Source organism: Anser anser (assembly GCF_964211835.1).
Source record: "Anser anser genome assembly, chromosome: 13".
NCBI classification, from domain to species: Eukaryota; Metazoa; Chordata; class Aves; order Anseriformes; family Anatidae; genus Anser; species Anser anser.
Genome location: NC_139734.1, coordinates 5528868 through 5553728, shown reverse-complemented (window position 1 = coordinate 5553728; position 24861 = coordinate 5528868). Strand labels below are relative to the sequence as shown.

At 42.5% G+C, this 24861-nt stretch overlaps 1 protein-coding gene and 1 long non-coding RNA gene across 6 annotated transcripts in view; one reads left to right on the top strand and one right to left on the bottom strand.

Annotated features, from left to right (window-relative positions):
- Nucleotides 1-2813: 2813 nt before the first annotated feature.
- Nucleotides 2814-8139, top strand: LOC310880910. The gene is made up of 2 exons (XR_014571981.1): nucleotides 2814-3984; nucleotides 7812-8139. It is a non-coding gene; the product is annotated as an uncharacterized lncRNA (long non-coding RNA).
- PAK3 (p21 (RAC1) activated kinase 3) overlaps nucleotides 4806-24861 on the bottom strand; it is a 180396-nt gene continuing 160340 nt past the window's right edge. For all 5 annotated transcript variants that reach the window (XM_083797398.1, XM_083797397.1, XM_083797399.1 and 2 more), the window contains 7 exons: nucleotides 22286-22334; nucleotides 20139-20251; nucleotides 18944-19061; nucleotides 18008-18107; nucleotides 17417-17613; nucleotides 12700-12837; nucleotides 4806-11600 (listed from right to left, as the gene is read on the bottom strand). In XM_083797398.1, coding sequence (XP_083653524.1) covers nucleotides 11511-11600; nucleotides 12700-12837; nucleotides 17417-17613; nucleotides 18008-18107; nucleotides 18944-19061; nucleotides 20139-20251; nucleotides 22286-22334 — 805 coding nt within the window. In that variant the 3' untranslated portion in view covers nucleotides 4806-11510. The remainder of the gene's footprint in view (nucleotides 11601-12699; nucleotides 12838-17416; nucleotides 17614-18007; nucleotides 18108-18943; nucleotides 19062-20138; nucleotides 20252-22285; nucleotides 22335-24861) is intronic.

Sequence of the window (24861 nt, the reverse complement as noted above, 5' to 3'; positions counted from 1 at the left end):
TGTGTCAATTTCTGAAATGAAACATTTACTTTCAGAGAAAAGAACACCCCCCCCCCCCCCCCCACGCCGTTTATAAAGCTTGCCAGGGAAGAGAAATGCGCACCTCTCCCCTGCCTGCCCCAGGCACACCCCTCTGGCCCCTCTGCCGCTTCCCCCTCGCCCTTCGCCTCACAGCTGCGGCTCGTTGGGCCGGGCCGACCGCCTCGGAGGGGACCGAGGTGACCGCCGTGGGGCCCCGCAGCAGCCGTGCTGGGGCTGGAAGAGTCGCCCCCGACACGGCCCTTCGCCGTTTGCCTCGGGTCCTCGCCGGACCGACCCCTGGCTGCGGGATCGAGCGGTAAGGGCCGCCTGCTCTCCTGCGACGCCCGAGGGAAGCGACGGGCCCTGCGGCCGCTCCAGGTCAGTCCTGGAGGCCTCTCCCGCTCCACGGCGGGGCCCGGCGGGTCGAGGAGCCCCCGGAGCAGCCCCGGCAGCGGGGGGCCGTGGGTCGGCCTCGGGCTGGCCGCTGGAGCCCGCCCCGCCACCGGCCGCAGGGGGGCGCCCGCGCCTCGCGACTGGGCCGCCGCCATTACGCGACGGCCCCGCAGGCGGCGCTGCGGCCGCCATCTTGCGGCGCCGGAGGGCTCGCGGAGGCGTCGCGGGCGGCTCCCCTTGAGGCGGGGAGGCGGCGGCAGGTACGGGCGGGCGGCCCCCGCGGGGCTGTCGGTGTCAGGGGGGCTGTGCGGGAACAGGGAGGCTGAGAACGAAACGTTCCCCGCACGTCCATACAGTTTTTAAGCGTATATTTATGTACACACAGGTGGGTGAGGGAGGGAGGGAGAGGGAGAGAGACCCCCCCCTCCGTCTGCAACTGTGCCACACTCTAGCCATTGGCATGCATATTTTTTAGATACAATGCACAGACCCTTATTTATATATCCAGCCCTATGAATATTACACTTTTGTATGTGTTTGTATTAGCTATTATACAATCAACATCTAGAGACTTCTGTAAGGGTCGCTCTGTGCATACATGTGCATACATATACATCCATAATATAGCAATAGCAAGACTTTTACACAGCTATTTAAGGGTCTCTATATGTATGTGTATATGTGTATTTTATATATATGTGTGTGTGTACGTATATATATACACATTTATATACACAGGTATACATACACATATACCCTATACATATATATAGATGGCTGGAGAGCCAGAGACCCTTCTGTAACTAAATAGCACGTTCCCCTTCTCTCCAGCTATTGTGTTATATAATATACATTTGTATTTATGTATATAGATACACACACACAAACATTACACTGAAGATGTAAAACATACATATAAATGTATACTATATGGATAGCAAGTTACATAGTTATTTAAGGCTCTGTGTATCTATTAAGGTAGATAGTGTTATGTGGTTATATAAAGAGCTGTGTGTGTGTATATATATTTATAGTGTATGTATTTATATATGCACACCTGTATTTAAAAAAAAGGATGGCTTGTGAGAGTATTAGTTATGGAACACTTGCTGTTTTTCTGCCCCCCATATATAAAACGCTCTGTATGCCTGCATACACAGACACATATATATAAAATATACATTAGCACTCTATATAGCTGACTAGAGAGAGAAATATTCTGTATGTGTGCATGTGTATGTACATACGTACGCATTCATACACACAAATATACACACTATATCCTATAGAAGCACATGGAGTGTGTTACATAATTATAGAAGGGTGTCTGCCCCCCCCCCGTGTGTGTGTAGGTGTAAGCAGAGAGGCACTCTTGTGTGTATACAGGTACACACATATATAAATAAACAACATATGATCTTTAGTTTATAGTATATATTATACTCTTTAAATACGTACGTATATAGACAGTGTCATATATTTATAGAAGGGTCTCTATACAAAATGTATAAGATAGGTACTATATTACATACAGATGGTTAGACAGAGGGAACATTTTATGGGGTGTATGTGCATACACATATATATGGCTGGCGTTACACAAGAGTAGAGATGTGTGCACATGCATAAAATATATAAACTATAATCTATTTTCTACAAATATTGCGAGAGAGGGAGAGAGCGCTACAAAAAGAGTTAACCTCATTATATAAGGGTCCAGGGCATGTGTGTGCACACACATATGAAGTATATATTATCTACCAGGATAGTGAATGCTACAGTGTTACATGAGTATAGAACGGTCTCTATCTATCTTTCTCATATGTAATGCTATGACAATACACGGGGGAGGGGGGGAGGAGACACTGTGTCCCCCCCCCCCCCCTTTTTTGTGTCTGGCCATACACACACACCCATCTTAATCTGGCTTGACGTGTGTATATACATATGAGATTACTATATATGATACATGTATGTATATAATTCTGTAACATATTCTAATTATCTATAAATGTTATATATCTTGTATACATATAGCGATGAACATTTTATATCTGTGTATATACACAAGTGCAAATGCTTTTTTAAAACTCCTTTTAGCAAACTATATGCATTTATTTTCTATCTATAATATATACAGTTATGTAGTTATATGTCAGTGTATATATAAAATACATATGTGCTATATATATATCGATGGGGACAGTATAACGTATATAATGGTTTCTATATGTGTAAGTATATTATATATAAATTACACTGTATTTTTTTTTATATATACATGGAGCATTTATATAAGTATATAGCACATGTATCATATATTTTAGTATGTATGTAGGTGCACATCATAGGGGGGGTATATATAAGCCATATATATATATATATATATGGGGGGTGTGTGTGTCTATGGCGACTCTTACATAAGGGCTCTCTCTCTCTCTCTCTCTCTCTCTCTCTCTCTGTGTGTTTATTTTATATATATGTTACAGCGTATGTAGATAGCTAGCGCACACTGTGGTTCTGTATAGAGATGTAAAGAGCTAATGAGAGTTATATACTTACATAAGGTGTGCTCTGTCTTGGTGTAACGCTAGAATAAGCGTATATATTTAATGTGTGTACATTGTCTATGTGGCGGGCCAGAGAGAGAGTTACATATGGGTATTGCACTCACTCTGTGAGAACCTTTTATAACTATATGTTTTATAGTATGTATATGTATGTGTAGCGCTGTAAGTGCATAAAGAGAGCGTCCCCCTTCTGTGGGTCTGTCACTCTCCCACTAGTTACTTCTATTGTATATACACACACACTATAGAGACCCTTATATAACGATATAAAACGCTCTTGCCATTTACAGATATAGTACATAATATTAAATATGTACGTGTGCACATTTTTATACATATTTATAAAATACATGTATACTACATAGTATAGATAACTAACTGGAGAGACAACTGTGATTTGTCATGCTCTCTATGCAGACGTATTATAGCACGTGAGAGCTAGTGAGTGATGTGTTATATAGCTAGCTAAGGCTTTCCTTTTTTTTTTTTTAATATATCTACAGTCTGCATGTGTATATACATGTAAAATACATGTAAATTGCTAGAGACCCCCCCCCCCAATAAGGGTCTGTGGGAGAGGTCTACATACTTCTTTATGTACACACACAAAGCTAGCTCTGTTTGTGTTAGAAAGTTTTATAAGGGGCTCATGGCTGTGTGCACACATGCAGGCACTGGCATGCATGCTCACAGCCGTGTGGTGTTACGAGACCAACATGCAGCCCTTCGCTAGCTGTGCTGCATGTACTGTTGGGAGGGTTTCCTGTGTGCCTGACTGGTGAGCTGCCTGCATTTAGTGAATGCCACCGCTGCTGCGCTTGTCCCCCATTTGCCCAGGTGACCCACAGCAGCATCAGGGGAGCCGCTTGATGTGCAGCGTGGGAACAGGAGGTGCTGGAGCTGCTGGACTGTGGCTGAGTGAGGCAGGCAGCCAGCACAACGCCTTGTGAGAGTGAGAGCCACAGTGGGGCTGGAGAAGGCCTTTGAGGTGGGCCTGGAGGTAGGTGCAGCCTTGGCAGAGCTGGGACATGTCCTCTCAGGACTGGTGGCAACGAGTAGCAAGCGTCAACATCCTGGTGTGTGTCGAGCACAAAGTGGGACTTAGCACAGAGGCCAGGCTGAGGTCTGATGGAGAAGGCCAGCTAACATGCCCCTACAGTGCACGGCTGGGGCCTCTGCTTCTCCACCTTCCTCCACCATTAGCAAATACCAGTGAACCCTTCTAAGACAGAGCAGCTACTGGATGCAAGACAGCCGTGCAGCAGTACAAGGGACTCCCAGTACACACAGGAGGGGAGCTGAGGTTGCTCATACACCTTTAAATCTGGCATTGCTTTAATGTGAGTTTTAAGGTGAGTTTGTCACTGCTTTCTCTGAGCAGCCGTACAACAGCTGAAGTGAATGGTGTTCAGTACGCAGTTTTAAAGATTTATGAGATGCTGTTAGAGGCAGGCAAGGTGGCTAACGTGTAACTCTCCATATTCATGAGGAAGGGGTGTTATTTTTATTTTTTTTTGTAAACATGGGGCAACAGACAAAACACATTGAAAAGTCACAACACTCAGTGGCTTTTTCCAAATGAGAGCAATAAAAAGACTGTCTGCTGTCGTGGACACAAGAAGCTCCAGCAGCAGAGGGTAAATACAGGCTTGTAGAAGGTAAGTCCTGTTCCATAACATCATACTCTGGTGGCACAGGTGAAAGCTAAAAGCACAAACAGCCAAAGAGATGAAGTCTTTCTGACTGCAGATGATTGAGGCTGTTGTATCTTCAGCCAGCCCTAAGCCTGTTTTGTTAGGAAAAGTTGCAGTCACAGTCCACTGGTATTTATAACTTTTATTTGCAATACTTTAGGTCCAAGTTTCAAACTGCAATATTTTTACACTCAAGACACAGTCATGCACAATCCATATTTCATTTTTCTATTGCTTCAACCACAATTTAAAATAACTTAATATTGGAAACAAAACCCAAAATCTTAAAAAAAAAAAAAAAAAGATGCTGAGGTCAGTAAGATGGATCCATGCCATCAGCACATTTACAAAGTAAATAACTTAGTTCTTTTTTTAAAAAGATCATAATTACCTCTTAATCCAAAGTTACAGAAGATTTTTCACTACACATTTGTTTTTTATCTTTTATCTTTTTCTTTTTTTTCTGTTTTTTCTTTTCTTTTTTTTCTTTTTCTTTTTTTAAACAGATAACATGTCCTAAAAAAGGAATGTACAGCAAAATGAGATACATTTCTGTTAAACAATGAAAATGTAGGCTCCTTCCTCTGTTTACTTTTGTCTGGATACCCTGAAGAAAAAAAAAATCTAGCAGACACCAGTGTAGATGTAAACTGGTTGCTTCAGACTAAACTGGAGTTTAGAGTAGGTTACATCCTGATCCAGTCAAGAGTTGCAGAATTCTTTTGCAGATCTTCCTAAAATGTATATCTGTGTATGCACAGCATCTGCAGTGCAGACCAGCACCAGTGCACGAGAGTAGCTCCCAGAGTGAATTCAGGCTGTACCCAAGAAGGGGTTGTTCTCTTCACTGGAGGCTACACAGTGTTTGCTACTGGTTCCCACCTAGAGCAGCTCCCCTTCCACTTGTTCACCTGCCACAGCAGATAGCAGCAGCTTATGAGTGTTGCACCTGAAGAGCTGAGAGGCTTTTTTTTTTTTTTTTCCTTGTTGCTGTTCTACAGACCGGTTTAGCAGCATTATTTAACACTAATATAAATAGTGTGACAAAAAGCAATTGCCTCTGTGCAGCTTCTCCTCAAAGGTCAAAAGTCGCAGCTGACATGGATGTAAGAGAATTGCATGCTTCAAATTTGCTACATTGACCCACTTCTGACATGAATAGCTTTGCATGATGGCGAAAAAGAACAATGAGCAGCTCCTTTCTACCCACCTGCTCACTCGGCCATGGGACACCACTGGCCCCCCCGTACTGAGGGCTTTATCAGCACTTAGTTATTAAGCAACAGGTTCTGCTGTCATGGAAGCCAGCAACCAAATTGTCACCAACTTCAGGGGGAGTAGAAGCAGTGCCTGTATCTGATCTCTAAGTCTATGGCTGGGCTAGACACATGAAATACAGAATATTCAGCAGCAAAAGGACCTGACTTTAAAAACAACCACCTGCTGCTATTTTTCTCATGTTTGAAATAGTGGTATGCCAGCCTGTGGCATCTGGGAGCCCTCAATGCAAGCATGTACTTGAGCTGGCTTGCCCCAGGCTCTTGGAGGTTATGCACAAAGTGCAGGGTAACACTGCATCCCTACCAAGCTTATGGAGTTAAAATGCTGCTGGAAACAGGCAGTTCAAAGGGCAGGAACATGAGGATTTCCAGCACTCTCTCTGAGCCAGTAACACAATCTTGGTTAGCAGTCACTGAGCACAGGAAGAACAGAGGGCACAGAAAGGGGAACAACATTCAGTCAAGCATAGAGACTAGAAAGAGCAAGACCTGTGAAAGACCTTTTCAGTTTCTCGCCTTAGGAAAACTTAGCTGTTTCAAGCCCCCTGAAAGGAGCCAAGGCCAGAGGAGAGGTGACACACAGATACTCATGGTCTTAGGTCATATGCTACCTCCCTCAGAGAACTGTGATTTGAATGCATGTGCATGTGGCTCTTCTGACCTGCATTCACAACAGCTCCCAACTCAGACCACTGCATCCAGCTGTGGTCCTTGGGGCTTTGAGTCCCTCTGGCACATCAGCTGTGCAAGGCAAAGATTTGGGAGCCTCACGGAAACCAAGCACAATCCCCAGGCAGCTGTGAATGCAGTGCCACTCAATTAGAGCGCGAGACACCACGCACACTCATGCTGAAACATATGGGCGATCTGCTGGAACCTGTCCCAACGCAATGCTACTGTACTCAGAGGTTATTAAAACAATTAGCACTTTTCCATATTATCAGCTCTAACAAGTTAGATTGCTCCCTAGTTTCCTCACTCAGAGTCAGATGCTAGCAGAACATGGAAGAATAGTTAAGCAGTGAGAACAAAGTTTGCAGGCTCCCACCTTCATGGCAGACCAAAAGGAACCCACAAAGAGCACGTAAGCATCCCTCATTCTCTTTCCTGTATCATTTTTTTTTCTTTTGAGATGACTTGTCACCAAAGATGCATGCAACCATTTGTAGGCTCAGGAAAGTGAACGTTTATATACATGACACATACCCAGGATTATGGCAGTCAGCTCTAAATCACATGTATAAGCAAGATGCTGCAAGTTTCAGCCAGAAAAAGAAATCACCCTGTCAGCTCAAGGACAGACACAAGCGAAGAAAAGTTTTAAAGACCCATGAATTGCCGACTGCACCCGAGGAAACCATGGATGGTCGTTCTTTGCATGTTTCCTGAAAACTGGGGGCTAAAATTAGAGGTATTTACCCACTCAGTTGAAAAACAAAAGCTGAATGTTTATATTTACGAATCTTCATCAGCTTCCCCCATCTTTAAGTTCCTGCCCATGTAGGAACAGTCCACCACGAAGGCCTGCTATCTTGATAATGCTTAGCAAGGCTAAGCTGGCGTTAGCATGCGTGCCCTGGATGTCAAGCAAAGAACAACTGGCTCCTGTCTTTAACGGTAGGTGCTAGCAGAGCTCTCTCTCCGTCTCTTAATCCAGTTAGAGCAAATCATTAAGCAAAGAAACGCATACATGTACAAGCTCAGTGTGAGGGATACTCTGTGGCCAAGCCAATGAGTATATACTGGAACCACAGATCATAGGATATGGTGACATTTCCTACACTTAGAGGACAGAGATAAGTACTTACTTTCCTTCTTGTGGTGACTGGAATGTGCTTCATTTTTGGTGGCAGGACATGGGGGCGAAGGCTGACTGAAAGACCTGCTGAGGCACAGCCACTGGCCTCAAAGAAGTCCAACACAAACAGCTAAAAAGAATACTTCATTTGTTTGTAGTGTGAGTTGGCCAAACAGTACCCAAAGATGGCAAAGAGACGCATATTTACAGAAGTGCTGGACACAAGAAGTAGGAACACAACCCTGGCCTGAGTTTGTGAACAAACCCCGAGAGCACTGTGAGATCCACCCCCCTGTGCAGGCTCCCAGGAGTGTGTGCAGGAGCTGTATGGAATTCTGTATGATTATTGGTTTTGGTTTTCCTTTTTTTCCCCTTTTTCTTTTTTTGTTAAATAAATAATATTTTCTGTGCTTCTCAAGCTTCCCTGACTTTACTGCTGTCATGCTTCTGTCTCAGAACTCACTAAAACCACAGCAAGCTAACAGGTCATTTTCACACACTGCAGGGATGGGAATCATAGGCAAACTCTGGATGTTTTTTTTTTTTTGTTTTCATTTTCTTTAACCATTTAATGAAGTTAAAAATAAACACAAATAACCAGTCTTTTAAAATCTTGGAATGAAAGTGTTTGAAACGTATTTAACATTTACCTATGCATTTAACAACAGAAACAGCCTATTTCTAATACTTTCAAAAATATACGTAAACTAATTGCTTAATCTGAAGATAGCAGTCCAAAAAAACCCGAGATAATTCCAGAGATTTTATAATATTAGCCTCTTCTCTTTCTGGAAGGTCAACACTATTGTCAATCCTAACTTACTTCTTGCACCTGTAAATAATGTACAAGACCTACCCATCTCAGGACAGATTTTTTTTTTTTTTTTTTTTAATATTAATATGCCACATTTCCTATCAGAGTTGGGAAATGATAAAAACAGCTGCCACCCTTCAGTATCTAGTGACTCAGATTTTAGTGCCCGAGACTGTCTCAAGCACAAAGCCTGGTGCCTCCAGATGCTGGAGGTGAGCTTCCCTGTACGTAAAACATTCTCAGCTGGGCAATTACAGTCCATGCAGAAAAAAACACTGGCAGAGGTAATTTCTGTTGAACCCTTTCTACCTCACAGAATTTTTTTTAGCAGAAAAATCTCTGGATTTGCTGATGCAAAGAAAAATATAGAATTTAATAAAATAAAAACTAAGGCCTCTTATTAAAGCAGTTGTATTTAAAGAGCCAGTGCCAACAGTATTCTGTATTCTGGAGCATACAATGATCAGAAAAATAATACTAATATCCAGTTTCCTATTTTTATTTGTTATCCTTGTGAAGTTTTTCTGGAAAGTAGAGATGCTGAGAAACTTACTGTTAAAGAAAATAAATAGAAAAAAAAAATCAGGTAGTGTAGTCTGTCAATGTAAGTATCTCGTATGTCCAGCAAACGTGTACCATAAAAAAGTGCTTTCCTTTCAAAGGACGGCTGTCAGTTCCTTTGTGGGTAGGATAAACTAAAAGCGTTACTGGAAAGAGAAACTGTCACTTGTTTCTTCACTTCTGACATGGAATACAAACATGTTTCATTCAGATTAATGCTTTACAAATGGAGGGCAGCCCTTCTCAAGTCCCAGTCGCTCTTTTTTTCTCAAGGAAGCTTATCTCCCAGGTAGATAGCTTGAGCTGACAGAGAAAAATGCGGCCTCACAAAAGCAGCAGCATCTTTTCATATTTGGGTATCTGAAAATCAAACCTGTTGTACTCCCCAGGACACCAGAAGCTAATTTGTACCTAGCTGTGGTAACTTAACGAGCATCACCTCTCCCTGTTGCCTCAGCAAAGACACTGGGATGGACAGAGCGAGTGAGGGTGGGTTAGTCGGCAGTATTAATGACATTTGCAACACAAAGACTGTGACTAAATAAGAAGCCAAAACCAAACAAGCTAATAGCCTAATTCAAGAGTAGCCCAAACATCCTTCATTCGTACCGGCAAAACAGGAAGGTTTTTTGTACCTTAAAGTCTGCTTAGCCCCTTGCAGGACCAGGCCTAACAAGCTGTTTTACTCATTTTTTCGCTCATTAGGTAAGTGTTGATTTAAATGCTGTTTTGGAGGTCTTTGATTAGTTGTACCAATAAAGTACAGCAACAAATATCCCACACAAGTGCTTTTTCTGAGTGAAGCCGCACTCCATCTTTCTTTCAGAAAAGAATAAATAAAACACAAACGGCATACTACAACTATTCTGCTCCCTTACAAATCAGCTGACTAGTCGAGCACAAGCCTCAGTCACATCCAGGATTCACTCTCCCTCAGCAACTCAGAACTGCATTCAGCAGTGCCTGCTGTATGCCGGAGAGCAGAAAGCAGGCGGGTTTTATGGCTCTAAATGTTTCTGCAATCTACTCTGCATTTCGTACCTTTGCTCTTGCTCAGTGCAAGGCTTCAGGTTTAAATGCACTTTCTTCCCAAGTTGTCTGGGGCACTGGCTCAGGCAGAACCGAACCCTGGAAGCTGTCACTCATTTGCATCAGTGTCACAGTTCCCGTGACAGCACTCGTGCACCTAAAGGACACTCACCTGCACGGAGCCTGCAGAGCAGTCTGGCTGCCTTCCCCTCTGCCAAGAGGGGCACGGATGCTACTGACCTTTCCCAGGAGCTACAAGAAGACAGGGGAGCAGGCGTCCTCACAAGTGACAGCAACGCCCAGCTCGGTTTTTCCCTCCTTTGCTCCCACACAAACCCAGGAGGGCTAATCCCACCGGTCTGCGCGTTGGGAAGCATGGCTGCAGTTACCCTCAGGAGCAGCCCACTGCCAGTTTGGCTCCGACACTGGGGGTGATCATTCTGGTCCCAGGAAAAGGGGAGCACCCAGCGCCAGGCTGCTGCTGCTCGCTGCTACGAGCACCTCCTTCCAGCCCGGGGCTGCAGACGCTGCTCCGTGCTCTGCAAAGGGATCCGCTGGGGCTCGGCACTGAGCAAGGCTGGACCTGCTCTCACTTCACATCTCTCTTACAGCTTTGCATCACACAAGCCCTTTCTGAGCATACTGATCTTTCTGCTTTCTTGTTTTAGTAAGACTCTCACCCATATTACAACTAGTTATACAAATCAAACTGCCAAGAACAGAAACACTATATATTCACAGTTGAAAGCCTGTATCTCAACAGGATATTTTGTCTGCTCCACTCCTGATTCGGTTTTGGTTGGAAATGCAATTTCACTTTCTTCCTCATCTAGAAGTATTATGATTGGGCAAATACCAGCAAGTGGACTGTATTCAAAAAGCAGTGCAGTCTGGAGTTATGAATGAAGAAGACCCTTCTCCAATTCCAAACCATATAAAAAAAATAACATAAAAGGGACTCTGCATCTTTAAGAAAAAATTGACAATTTAAAAGTGAATGTACAGCTTATTCACAGGGAGAGAAGGAAGGGAATCTTCCAACTGCATTTGCTTTACCTTGGAAATGGCTGAAGCAGCAAAGCATTTTCTGTCATTACCTCTCTGTCTTAAGCCCTGTTTCATTTTAAAAATAAATTAAGGAGCCAGAAAGCAGGAAGAAGACACGTGATAAGTTTTTACTCATTGAGGGACTGGAGAACAGTTGTTCTCCCCTCCTACCACCATGACTGCGACTGTTGGTCTGTCCATCCATCCATCCATCCTGCAGCAGAAGCGTTGAGGTTTTATAGAGTTTTTTTTCTCAGTCCTGCTCTGGAGGGAGCTGGCATGGGAGAAAGCCAGCCTGAAGCACTAGCGGCTGCTGTTCTTAATCGCTTCCTTTGCTGCAATGATCAGAGGAGTCAGGCTGGAAAGAGGCTTGGCTAGTTTTAAAAATGGATGCTGCCCAAAGGAAAGAAAGAAACCAACCATTACTTTCCAAACTCAGTTACAGACTCAAACATTATTCCTCTGGCTACCAGGAGTACACAGAAATAGGACTGAAGGTACCATCTGCATCTTCATGTCCAGTATCCTTGCTATCATGGGCAAACATGGCACATCATCTTATTAATCCATTTATCAAAGTGTCTTCAGCTTGCTGGGATTTTTGCCCTGCCAGCCCTCTGGGAATGCTTCTTGCTGCTCCAGAGCCTTGATTCTTTTAGGAAACTTCAAATACTTAGGTTCCTGTTTTCTAAAGACACAAGCTATTTTAGTTGTCAAATAAAGACTAGAGGCTTAAGCTATTCCCAAGGGAACTCCAATACCTCTAGAAATGGTTGTCCCAAATGGTATTTAGGCCACTGAGGTCCAGGCTTTTAGGCTTTTTTTTTTTTTTTCATGCTTTAAGATTGGAGCAAGGAGACAAGGGACAGAGCACTGATGGACCTGGCTCTGGGTTGCAGTGGGAGCTGTTTCCTCCATCCCCTACCCCTCCTTGTGCTGACTGGCACTTTCACAGCAGGGACAGCCGAGGAGCACATGCTACAAAACTCTATCTACCACAGTTTACACCCACCACAAAACCTGGCAGTAAACCAGTAGCAGCTCTCATTACTCAACTATGCCAGGCAGCAAATGGTGCTGTGACAAGTCTCATTCAGCCATTCCTACTTCAGTGGCAGAAACCTTCAACAGGGGCAGGACAGATAAACTGGGGCATTCCCTCTGCTGACCCCTCTGATGCTCACAGGGAGCACCCCAAAGCCCCTTCCCTTCCCACAGCCAAATCTTTGACCATTCAGCTGTGGCTGATTTCCTTGGGTTCCTGTATGCAAAAGTTAGCAACACCATTTCTGCCTCTGAAGCTGGGGCCACTCCAATTCAGTTATTTTGTTACTGCGTAGAACTGAATATAGATCAAAATACTATTTTTTGCGTAAGAAGCATCAAGTCTGGAGACTATTATGGGGGGATTAGTCTGATGCCTTCACATTTAGCTGATGAGAACATCGCTATATACTGCAGCCATTTCACTTGCAGCCATTTCCCATTTTACCTGCAGAAGCTCCTTGGCAGACCCTCGCCTGTCCACATCCATCTCCAGGCAGCAGTTCAGAAAGTCGCGAAACACGGCAGAGAGTCGCTCAGGGTTCTGCAGCTCCGGTGTCCCATTTGTAGCTATCAGATACAGCGCCTGGAAGAAAGGGAAACACGAGACTCCACCTGTTTCTTTCAGCTCCTTAGCTGCTCACACAGACCCTGTTTTTAAGGTCCTATCTCCACTGGCAGTTTCCTCCCTGGCAGAGGATTAGAGACAATTTTGCTATCCCAACAAAAACAGAAACCCTGATGCAGACACAGCTATTCCAACATCAGTATGATTTTGCCTTGACAGCTGATTTCATTGGCTGACTTAGTTAGTATGAACTACACCAGCAGAAGCATATTTTGGTTCTGTAAGTATTGACACTAGCTTTACAAGCTATTTTAAGAGTGAACTGGGTCTAACTATATTATTTCAAAGGATTATTACATAAAACACATTTCTGCTGTGCTCACTAAAGCACAGCTTCCATAAAACCAAAGTAGCCACATTTTTAGTTCTGTTCTTGATAAATATGGTAACTGGATGAAAAAAGGAACAGAAATATTTGGAACGTATTTTCAACACAGCGTAAGTTGCATGAACAGTTATATTAAGAAGAAAATGCATAACTGGGCAGACAAGAGCCACTTGCAATTACATCTCAAAACAATCTCTACGCCATTGAACCGCCAATGTAACAATGCCAAGAGCAATTCCATCCCTATGGTAACCTTATGCTAATTTTGATACTCAAGTAAATGGACTAATGATGTCCCACCCCAGAAATTGCCAAATTGCCAGGGAAGAAATGGGAGGTTTTGGCAGATGGGTTATTGAAAGCTCATGCTTGGTGACACGGAGAAATTGGCTTCAGTTAAGAAATAAGTATGTTCACCAAGCCCTTCAGCAAAAATGGATGAGAAGCAGAACAGCCTATATTCATTTAAACTATAATCCTCATGTTTCAGGCAAGCATCCCATTGAAAAGAATGGAGATGGGATTTTAGAAAAGCTTTTTTTTTTTTTTTTTAGTAAAGAGAACTTTAAATTTCTTACACTTGTTTCACATTTCATCATCACACATAGAAGAGGTAGAAACAACTCAGAAAACAGTGTTTAACCTGAGAACTGGGAGTGTTTGTGGTAAGGTTTGAGTCCTCTGTGAATTCTCTTCCATGTGTATAAATGCCTGTCTGCATGCGCAGTCACTGTGCACTGGCCCCTCCAAACACTTGAAAATCCCAGGCCTTCTCCTCAGTAGCATCTAGTATAAGATAGGCTTAATTTTCTCAGGCAAATTAAAGGACACTTCACAGCTAACAGTATTCATGCAGCTCAGCAAGTCTTCCTGGTACTCTTTTTCCAATCTTCAGGCCAAGGAATTATAATTAATTTTGCAAAACATACGGTAAACATAATGGAATACAGTTCGCTTTTAACATGCTCAGAAGATAGAGATGAGTTAATTCTTTTGTTGGAATATATTACTTAGAAACGTAAAATATTCTGAACTACTCAGACTTGGACATGTAGAATATGTCCAAAAATGTACAGCAATAATAAGAACAGGCCTAGGCCTCTCATAAACAGGTCTGCCATGCTAACAACAGCTCCGCACCACTGGCATTCAAACAGCCCATGACCAAATTGACTTTGTTCTCCTCTTATGTACTGAGGAAAAAATTCCAGGCCTAGAAAAGCAAATGAACCATCCTAGAGTAAAAACAATAAAAGTAAGTTTCTTTACTTTCCCCACAACAGAAGTATCACAAAATCAGTCCTATCCTGCTTGTCTGCAGCTGACCTCAGCCACATGGCACAGTGGTGAGCTGGAGTGCCTGTCCTCTCTGTGTTTAGCTGTGGTACCCAAGGGATTTAATTCTCCAACAGTAAAGGAATACAGCACTGATGTCAAACTTGAAATTTTTATTCCAGCTACATTCAGCTGACTGTGAAACAGGAGTGTCAGGATGAACGAAGCTCTTCTGTTTGCTCATTTCTTCACAATATATGAGTCATGAGAAAGTCATCTTTAGCTATTATTTTACCTTTTAAATATTTCTAGTATTGTATATTTTAATTATTTCTACAAGAACAGAAAAGGTCTATGGGAATCTGCAGCACCTTCTAATTATGTACCTTTTGGTTTCCTGTGATGCAGCCAGTAAAGAAAAATAAGTACAGTCAAAGGAAATGAATGTTTGCAGTAGCTGCAAAGGAGCAGTAAGCTCATAGATCTGTTAGCTTACCAAAAAATAAGAAAAGACTCAGCATACAATTTTAGCTGCAGTCTCTGAAAATAGTACCTCAAAGTTATCAGAAATACACTGCAGGAACAATATACAGATGACTTGGAAGCCTGAAACTGTAGAAGATCCATAGCATTTGGAACACACACTGCAGCTTTTAGGAAAAGTTAAGTACTGCAGTTAATAAATGAGAAAGCAAACAGAAATGCCTTTTTTTTTCTTTTTCTTTTTTTAATTAAAGCTGGGAAGGCCCAATCTGCATTTTGAAGGATATTTACTGCATTGTCCCTCAGGGCCTAGGAATACTCCTGATGGCAGGAAATCACAGTGAGAGAAAAGAAATACCATCACAGGAATATCCAGGACTGTCATGGCTGGAAAATGGTTCCTGCCTGTGAGTTCTGCAAAGGCTGGAAGGGACTTGAGCAATGTTTGCTCTATGTCTGGAAAACAACAAATGTGACTACACTAAAACTGCTATTAAATCTATGATTAATGATCCTTTAGTGCCCTTATAATTTATTGATGAATTTAAATTAGTGCCAGTAACTGAAGCACCTGCATGCCTTACGTTATTAAAACAATCATTCATAAAAATAAAAGAGCAGCCTTTTGCTTCCAGGCTTTGCAGAATTCCCTGAATGTGGTCACAGTGAGATTATTAAATGCAACAACTACTTTGTGTCATCCGCTAAAAACTTAGCTCTAAAAACAGGTCTTGCCTATAACCTCTCCTGCTTGGATGCAACCTCTGGAGTCTCTGACTCCACATACAACAGCAGGTCAGATCCTGTCCTGTTTGGGATGGATTTACCTTAATAGAACTAGCTGGTAACTGGGGAACTGCACTCACTCCATCAATAGCTGTTCACCAGTCCTTGCTCAGGGGCAACAACCTCTGCAAAGAAGCCAGGAAAGCTGATGCAGGTGGTACCAACTTCAGATGCCCAATTTTAATCTGCCGGTTTTACTCAGATACCTGAAGATGCCTTGGACCTGTAAGTGTCCACATTGATCTGAACTCCAGCAGGAGATCGGAGGTGTATGGAGAAAAACAGCATCTCCAATTTAGTCTGGGCAATACCAAGAATAACTGAATGTGAATGTGGTCGGAAATCCAGTTACCTTTTTAACAGCTGACCTGACGCATCCTGAGGAGCCCTAATTAACATCTAAGTTTAAGGAAGCAAGGAGTTTTCAGCATCCAAACCAGTAACGCTAATTATGTTTTTGCTGCCTTATACAAGGCGAGTATGTTTTTTTTTGCAAGGGTACCCCCCTGGAAGCACGTGCAATGTAGGGCCTTCTCTTTGCAGGAGACTGAAGAACTGGTGATGTGCAAAAGCCATTCTAGGTAAAATTGGTCTGCAGTGACAGGCCTGCTGCCTACCAGCTATGGTGCACTCTGCTTGTTTGACATCAGTCTAAACCCAAACCCATTTCTTATACCCTTTCACATGGTGGCACAGCACATACACGAGTGCACTGGAGCCCAAAACCCCAGGGCACCTGCCAAACCAAAACAGGTCTTCCATAAAGACACAGAAAACTTTTTCCATAAAAAGTAGAAGACAAAAGATTGTATATTTGTCATGTTCCTTTCTTAAATAGCATGGCCAGGTTGTGCTGTTTGTTCAGTCTGCAGCACGCAGCCTGGGCTGCCAGAGGAATTACAGCCTCACCACTATGAGAAAAGCTAAAGGTCATGCTGTGTTTTAGTTCTAGCCGTAACAAAAATTACGTATGCAAGTACATAGGTACAAAATTAAGTTCCTCACAGATTCCTGCCTCCCATCAGGAATTAACTGTGTAGCATTTAACTGTTTCAGCTATCAGCCATGAGTTTTTTCCTTGGTGTACCTTCCTCCTCTGTTGCACACTTGAATAAGAATTGGCTGTTTCATTTTAAGAGTTTGGACAAATGAAAACTTCAAAACAACAATGCATTAGTTTACTGCAAGTATCTGTGCATTTTAGAAATTAATAATTTAGAAATCAATAATTATGGCATTACTCTAACCAATGACACTTCCTGAAAGGATCAGGTAACTGATCTACACTGATCTGAGTTTGAAAATACTTCTGCCTGCAGGTATAGTTGAAGCTTGTTTCAGAAAAATTCATCAGCTGGAGAAACTTGCCACTGAAAAATCCCTGGCATCAGAGGTACAGCTAAAACAGATTTCAAACAACGCCCAAGAAATTTTAAGAATCACTGAAGACAAAAATGACAAACTTCTGAACTGGCTCCACCTTACTTGTCTTTTGAGGTTCTCCCATTTACATACCCGAAGCCAGAGTCTGTGCTGATACACTCCAGTGACATTTTTAGAAGCAGCCTTTGCTGGAATTAGTCCAAGCTGACGTGACTGGGATTTTATGTCTAAACATGGGACAGCTTAAAAAGACAGTGGTGTCTGATTCTATTGGCACCTTACCCTGAGAGGATTTTCATTAAGGTAAGGTGGTTCTCCTTCCACCATTTCTATTGCCATGATCCCGAGCGACCAGATGTCAACTTTGGGACCGTATGCTTTTCGTGTCACCACTTCTGGTGCCATCCAGTAAGGAGTCCCGACCATTGTGCTCCTTTTACTCTGTTCAGGGGTGATCTGAGCACAGAAGCCAAAATCAGCTGAGGAGAAAAAAAAAAAAAGTATTGTTAAAGCCATTTAAAATTCTGAAACCAAGTTAAAATCCCTGGTTTATACCTAAGAACGTGATGTTGTTGAATCTAGCTAGAAAAGCGGCAGTGTCTGTTTGCTCTGCAGTGACTATTGCGCACCTGGGGCTTTAGACCGTAACTCTGGTCTCTTGAAGGGGCATACACAAGTAAAAGGCAGTATTTTTTCTTGCATCTTTCTTCTTTCTGTACTTCTCTTTGTGTTGGAATAAGCAATGGAAAAGTCCTTAGCTTTAAGCAGCGGTCGGTACACCATTATAGGCACCCCTTTTGGGTAACTGGCAGGCAGTCAGAAGCAGCCTCACACCCCATCCTGGGAAAGCTGTGCCTGACCGAGAATACCTACTCAATTTGACAGATCCATCCATTCCGAGAAGAATATTGTCGCTTTTGATGTCTCTGTGAATCACTTGGTTTGAATGAAGGAAATCCAGTGCTTGCAGGCACTGATAGATAAAAAAAAAAAAAGGAACATAAGGGTAAAAATTAATGACCCGATTTCATCACACAAGAAGAGAAATAGTTCTAAAAGATTTAATTTCTAGATGAGTTGAGAGTAATGGCAGAACATTCTGTTTTCAAGAGGTATAGCTTGCTGCTTCAACACTACTAGAATAACAACTTTCTAAATGAAGGCACGTGAGCTTTTGAAAAAGAAATGTCAATTATTGTTACAGACTATCCCCTGAAAGCACAGACTGAATGACTGCTGTTAAAATGAATGTGCCATCTCCATCCATATGACAAACTATTATTTGCCAAAAGACAAAGTCACTTTCTTCAGTATGAAGTGGATCCCTTTTAGGTGGAAGTTTGCATGACAAAGATTTTATTGTTAGGTTCTACAGCAGATTTGGAAATAACATGCTAGTCACTTTTCAGAAGTAAACATCACTTTGGGTGGAATGCTACCCTTTTAAGCTGAGGACCGTGATAAATGAGTCTCTATTCTTCTTTGCTATTATTTTAAAATTCTGCCACCAACGTGTTTGCTTTTACAGGCAAGGAATGCAGTATGGACATGCTCCAGGCAAATGTTTAAAGAGGCAAAGTTGAGAACAGTAAAACACAAAAAAAGGGAGAATACACTTACTATACTCTGTTATTGTACTGTTAGTGTAGTGATTCTGGCAGGCAGTTCATTTAAGATGCTCTTTCTTCTCCCACATTAAAAAAGCGACGCAGGAGCAAAGATCTGGACATGAAACCACTCATATTCTTTGCACCTGCTTCAAAGTACCATTCTGTCCAAGTAATCAGAAGTGCACACAGGATCCCTTACCTCCCTACATACAGCTGCTATCTGTCCTTCATCCATACACGTCTCTGTAACAACATCAGTTAAAGAGCCTCCAGCCAAGTATTCCATAACCACCCAGAGTTCGTCGCCTACTAGGTAGCTGAAACAAGAAACCAATGGCGTTGAGATAAATGTGTGTTGCTAAATTGTCTTATGAAAATTAAAACAGTCGGTTTTGTTTCCTGTTCATTTTTAAATGAAGACAGAATGAAATGAATGGACATTCCTTCTAGGCTATAAAGTACGTGGAAACTGTGCAGTCCGAATGAGAAATGCACCTAAGTGAAAAATCAGATGTCTTAGATGGCAAGCAAGTGAAAAATGCGATTCAGTAAAGGCAAAGATGAACGTTGAACCGGAACATATCAGATCATCTGGTTCATCATCTTAAGGTATACATAAGTATCTTGATTAACTCCAGGAACGAGATGACAACTTTCATAGTTGTCTGTGGCAGTGGGAGAGTGTGTGCCACGGATAGGAATTGGTCAACAGCTTGGAAAACCTTATACAAATGCATTCAGAAACAGGGAAAACAGTTTAAAACCTGACAAATTATGTGTGTATGGAAACAAGAACCTACTCTTTCTGGAATCCGCAGCAATGGAAAATGGTTGGAACAGCCAAAGAGAAATAATTTACAGAGTGATATATCTGCATTTATGATAATATGTAGAAAACATGACCAACTTAAAAACAGTGAGGAGGTGGAGCTACAGGCAGTTGTTTTAGTAAGATGTGGTTGATCGAGGTCTTTGAAAAGACTCTCTGAACTCCATACTCCATCTAAACATCAGGAAGCACCTCTTTACCCTGTGGATGACTGGCACAGGTTGCCCGGAGAGGCTGTGGAGTCTCCCCCTTGGAGAACTTCAAAAGCTTCTGAGCACCCTGCTCAGGGTGGCCCTGCTAGAGCAGGGGATGGACCAGATGGGCCCAGAGGTCCCTGCCTACTGCAACCGTTCTGTGATGCTCTGATACGCCAGAAAAGATTAATGCACATAAAGACCAGTCTCCTCCCGTATATTTTTATGCATATATACACATAAATATATAAATACACGTAAATATACATGAATAAAAAAAGTTGTTTTCTGTCAGTAACCAAAGGCTTTTCTTAATCTTTGAGTTTCAATATGTAACTGAACATTCATGTGACAACACCAGAAGTACTTACCTGTCTAAATAGTTAACAATATTGGGATTCTTATTTTCCCTCATGACCAGGATTTCATTAATAATTAGTTCCTTTTTGGGCTGCTGTTGGAGATTCATTTGCTTTATGGCCACCTAAAATGACAGTGAAAACAATGCATTAACTTGAATAGTCTGTTGCACAAGATCAGAGCGAACACAGTGTTTTTGGAACGATCTATCAGAGCTGTGCCAAACTGTCTTGTTATTAGACATTAGAGCTCGGTAACTTACATTACAACACCCTATTTCTCTGCTTGCTTGCGTGCTAGTTACACATAGTCATATATATCTTGCCTTATAAAATCTGTAAAAACGGTCTTTAAATGATCAACCAAAAATCTCTAATAGCACTCTCTGGACCTACATTCTTTTAAGATAGCCTTATTTTATTACCACCATTATTATTTATGCATGTTTTGCAAGCAGCAAGTGATTCTGTTACTGTGAAAATATATAAAAACAGCTGGTAATTCTTATCTTTTAACACAGTTTAGATTTGCAATAATCTGGCTTTAAAGAAAAGAATCCATTCTGTGGTATTTTATGGACACACTCAGGGTTATGAGCAGGGCTCAGGGCTTTTAGATTCTTAGTTATAAAGTGTCCTCCTGTATAGAGCATCACTGGAGGCGGGTGGTATCACTGGAATCTCACACTACCAGTAAGATGTATCTGCTGACAAGCAAAAATGATATATCAGAAATCTCAAACTGTAGCCCTAAAGAGCAAAGGGCCTAAGACACCAACATCTGCTCTATACCGTCGTACCTACCCTGCCTCTGCCTCAACCTGAAAAAGGAAACGATTGGTAAGATGCCACTTTAAATCAGCCACTACTGGGATTGTCAGAATTAAGAGTGCTTTTCTTCAAGATTTGTTTCTCAACCCCTTGGCTCCCACTTCCCTGCAAACAGTTCTTGCCAGGGTGAGCCTGACATTGCCTTTTAGCATCGTGAGCTGTCACCAACACCAGAGCTAAACACGAGCGTAGCTTTTAGGAGAAATCTTTGCCCTGGATACAAGTCTTCCCATTTTAGTGAGTGCCAACCAGCTTCAGAACGACTGAAACACAGAACTGCATCCTGAACATGATCTCTCCTTAATTAGTTCTTGTATTATCCTTTGAAGATGAGAAACATGATGGAAAAAATGCTAAACAGTATTGCTGTCTGAATTGGTGATTAAGATAAATTGGGACTGAGTGATGGCAGTGACCGTCAGCTGGTTACATTCATATATTTGGCAATTCAGACCGAGCGCGTCCTTCTTTGAAGGAAGGCACTTCTCCTCCTTCTGTTACTTCTGGTAGTTCTTAGTAAGGACGAGGGCTGTCCAAAAGCAAGTAATGTAACAAAGCTATTTATTCCTCACAGCAATAGGGGAGTTATAAAATAGGGTTACAGATCTTTAGGTTTTACAACTTGGGCCAGGCCCCCAGACAGTTTTTATGCTGGAAACACATGGAGTTAAATTACACTCAGGCCAATATTCTCTGTAATAGCACAACTTCATCCACACTTCGGAGCAGGGATAAGAATTTCTAAAGCAATACATTTACACTAGCAATAAAAATACTTTTTTTTTTTTAATCAGGCTTGCTGGCATTTCTTTATAGATTTCTCTCTATTAAAATGCCCATTCAGGGATGACAGCCATAACATGGTACCAGGATGGACCAACAATACTGTGGAGAGCAAAGTCGTGTTCAGAAGACGGAGTATGAGAAAACACATCTCGTACAACTGGCCCTAAAAGCTAAGGGTGAAGCATCAGTCTAAGCACAGAGAGCACCGAGGTTCTTACTGATTTCAGAGGGACCAGGATCCCCCTGCCCAGGAATTCAGAGGCACCTTTTCAGGCATAAATCAACACCTCAGCTGCTGGAAAATGGATGGCCCAGTAAGTGTTTAGTTACAGAGGCACAGAATCACATTGGCCTTAAAGAACTTTCACCAGGGAGCTGAAGATAGCAGGCGATGCATTTTGCAGGCTGACACCAGTCCACGCTCAGGAGGAACAGCCTCTGCACTACCCATCTGCTGGCAAGCTGAAAACCCCATCCACAATTCCTGCCAGAGGGGAAAGCACTGAATACCTGCAAAGTCAGCTGGGACTGCCGGCACTTACCTCTTGTCCTGTGGCGATATCTATTGCTGTATAAACAGTTCCTGATGCCCTAGAAACAAAACATCAGCCAACAAATTAAAAGCGTTTTAGTGCCTTCGAGTAAAAACAAGCCCAGATAGGCTATCTCTGCTGCCTGTAGTGTTTGCAAACCGCCTGCGTTCATTCATGGCAGCATGGCACAGCCACCTGCCAGCCCTCTGCCGCGCAGGGAATCCAAGATAACCAGCTCATGTCCAACGTGAAAAGAAAGGGCTGGTGTGAATCTCAAATGTACACCCTACACTATTTTAGTTCAAAACTTATGGAGGGAGTTGTTTCTACGTATTTCCCCCCCCCCCCAAAAACCCTGGAAAATATTCTCCGGTTTTGCATTGTTGGTTCTGAGAATGACTCAGAACAGAAGAACCCAAGACAGCTTCTTTTTGTCAAGAGCCATTCAGCAGACATAGGTGTTAGCGTAGGGCTACCAAAATAAGAGTGAGGGGTTTTGCCTGCCATCCGCCTCTCTTTAAAAGCCATTCTTCCCCTGCAAGGCTGTGAAGGGCCAGAAGGGCCATGATCAGAGGAAATCCCTTTGGGTTTAAAAGCAACTGTGGGCTTATAAACCCTACTGGGGCTTCCTTCTGTGCTAAGCCACAGGCTGACACCGCCATCGTTTATGAAGCCTGTGTTTGCATGGACAGTGAGCCATGGGAGAGCCAGTGTGGGGATTCTGAGACGTGGGAACGTGTACCTGGCAAGCGCCCCATGGATTGAAAATACAAAATCCTTTTGCTCATTTTTGCATGATCACCCAGTTTGTTTCTGTTTACCTGCAGGCTGAAATATTTCTGAGAAATTTTACTTCAACAGGCATCAGAGATTGCATACCAGTGTTGAGAACAATGTTATAATTGGGCATGCTATGTATTCTTTTAATATAAATGCAAATGTGCTTGCCTATGACTAATTGTTGAGATTAATCCAATTTGTTTTCATAAAAAGCCAACACAATTTATTCAGATTTGCTAACACTGTGCTACACCTCCTGAGTAAAGTCCTGTCAGGGTTTGTTTTAAAACAGCCATTTAAATGAGGACGCATTTTGCTATGCCTCAGGCCATCTGTGAAGAGTTTAGATAAAGGTGAGTAATTTAAGTAAAGCTGTGAATTAATTGCAAGGGCTCTGTGATTCTGCATTAGGGACTTTTACTTCTAAGCAGCTATAATCTCTGATCTGTATCTAACTTTCAAACTCTTCTGTAACATCTTCGTTTTAATGCAGTTAGGCAAGTACCAGGACCAACAATTAGATCTGTGTCACTATGATGCAGTGCAACACAAGTTTAAAAAAAACAAGAAAGAAAAAATAGAAGCCCTGAACCCATGCTGCTCATGGCTCCATACTGCTTTGTCTTTTTTAGCAAGAGCTCAGCACAGCTTGAGCAGCCTCTTTGCCAAGCCCTAGTTAACAAAGTTTCCTCCAGTGTCAGCAGCGTTTTCAGTCCTAAACCAGAGACAAATTACAAACCACAGACTCAGCTCTGAAGCTGGCCATTGCTTCCGCACAGGCCTGCTACCTACTGTTCATTACAAAGTGGCTGTGAAAGCATTACGCTGTTTATTAACTTACCAACTGTATGGAGCCACAAGGTGCTACTGTCTGGTTGATTCACTCCTCCTTACGTAAAAAGTTGCTACCTGCTCTTCGCTGAGCAGCCACGTCTCTTGCCTTCCACTCATTAGCTGCACTGAAAATACTCCTCATGTCTCCCCAGTGTTATACTGGGAGCCTAAGTACCTCCTTTACATACTGCAGGATGAAATAATCTGAAGTGCATTATTGAGCACGCTCCCCGTTTTAGTATTTGAGAAGAATTACTCTAATTTACATGATAAAAGCTACAGCAAGTCTTAAACAAATAGCTTTGCATGTAGTTGGAGTCCAAAAAACAGGTGTCAAAACAGTCTCACATTCAGCTGTTCACTGCAATAGCAATGCAGATCTGCAAGACATCCAATGCAGGGTCTAGCTATAACCATATTTTTTTCCTTAGTATGTTTCCTCAGCTCTCTAAATCAACCTGCAGCATTACAGCCATGAGGTGATTACAGCAACCCACCTGCTCCTCTGTAAGAAGGGCACACAATCTTCTGGCTGGAGGACATCTACTTAGGTACCCTTTTAGGGCAGGTATTAGCCACTTGTTTTCCACCAGTTGTTGCGGTACCTTTGTACAACCTCACTCCCAGCAGTGTCAAAATAAAAGAGTGAGGATGATGGTCATTTTCTGACAGTGACAGCAACAATCTGTTCACACACATTTAATCTGAATCTCACGCCTTCAGCTGACACTTATCTTTTGAGAGACTGGCAGAGCTCTGAGTGTCCACTGACATACAAGTGACAGTAAGAACCAAAGCTGCAGGTAGAAAGCAAGCTGGAATCTGAGAAAGGGTTGTCTACAACGAATGGAGAAGAAACACCTTCCCACCAGTGTCTTATCAAGTAAGATATATCTACTATAAAGCCTGCTAGAGAAAGAGCGTGAGTGTGTCTGTTTTTCTTCAGTATTAATCAGTTCTCGGTCAGCAAC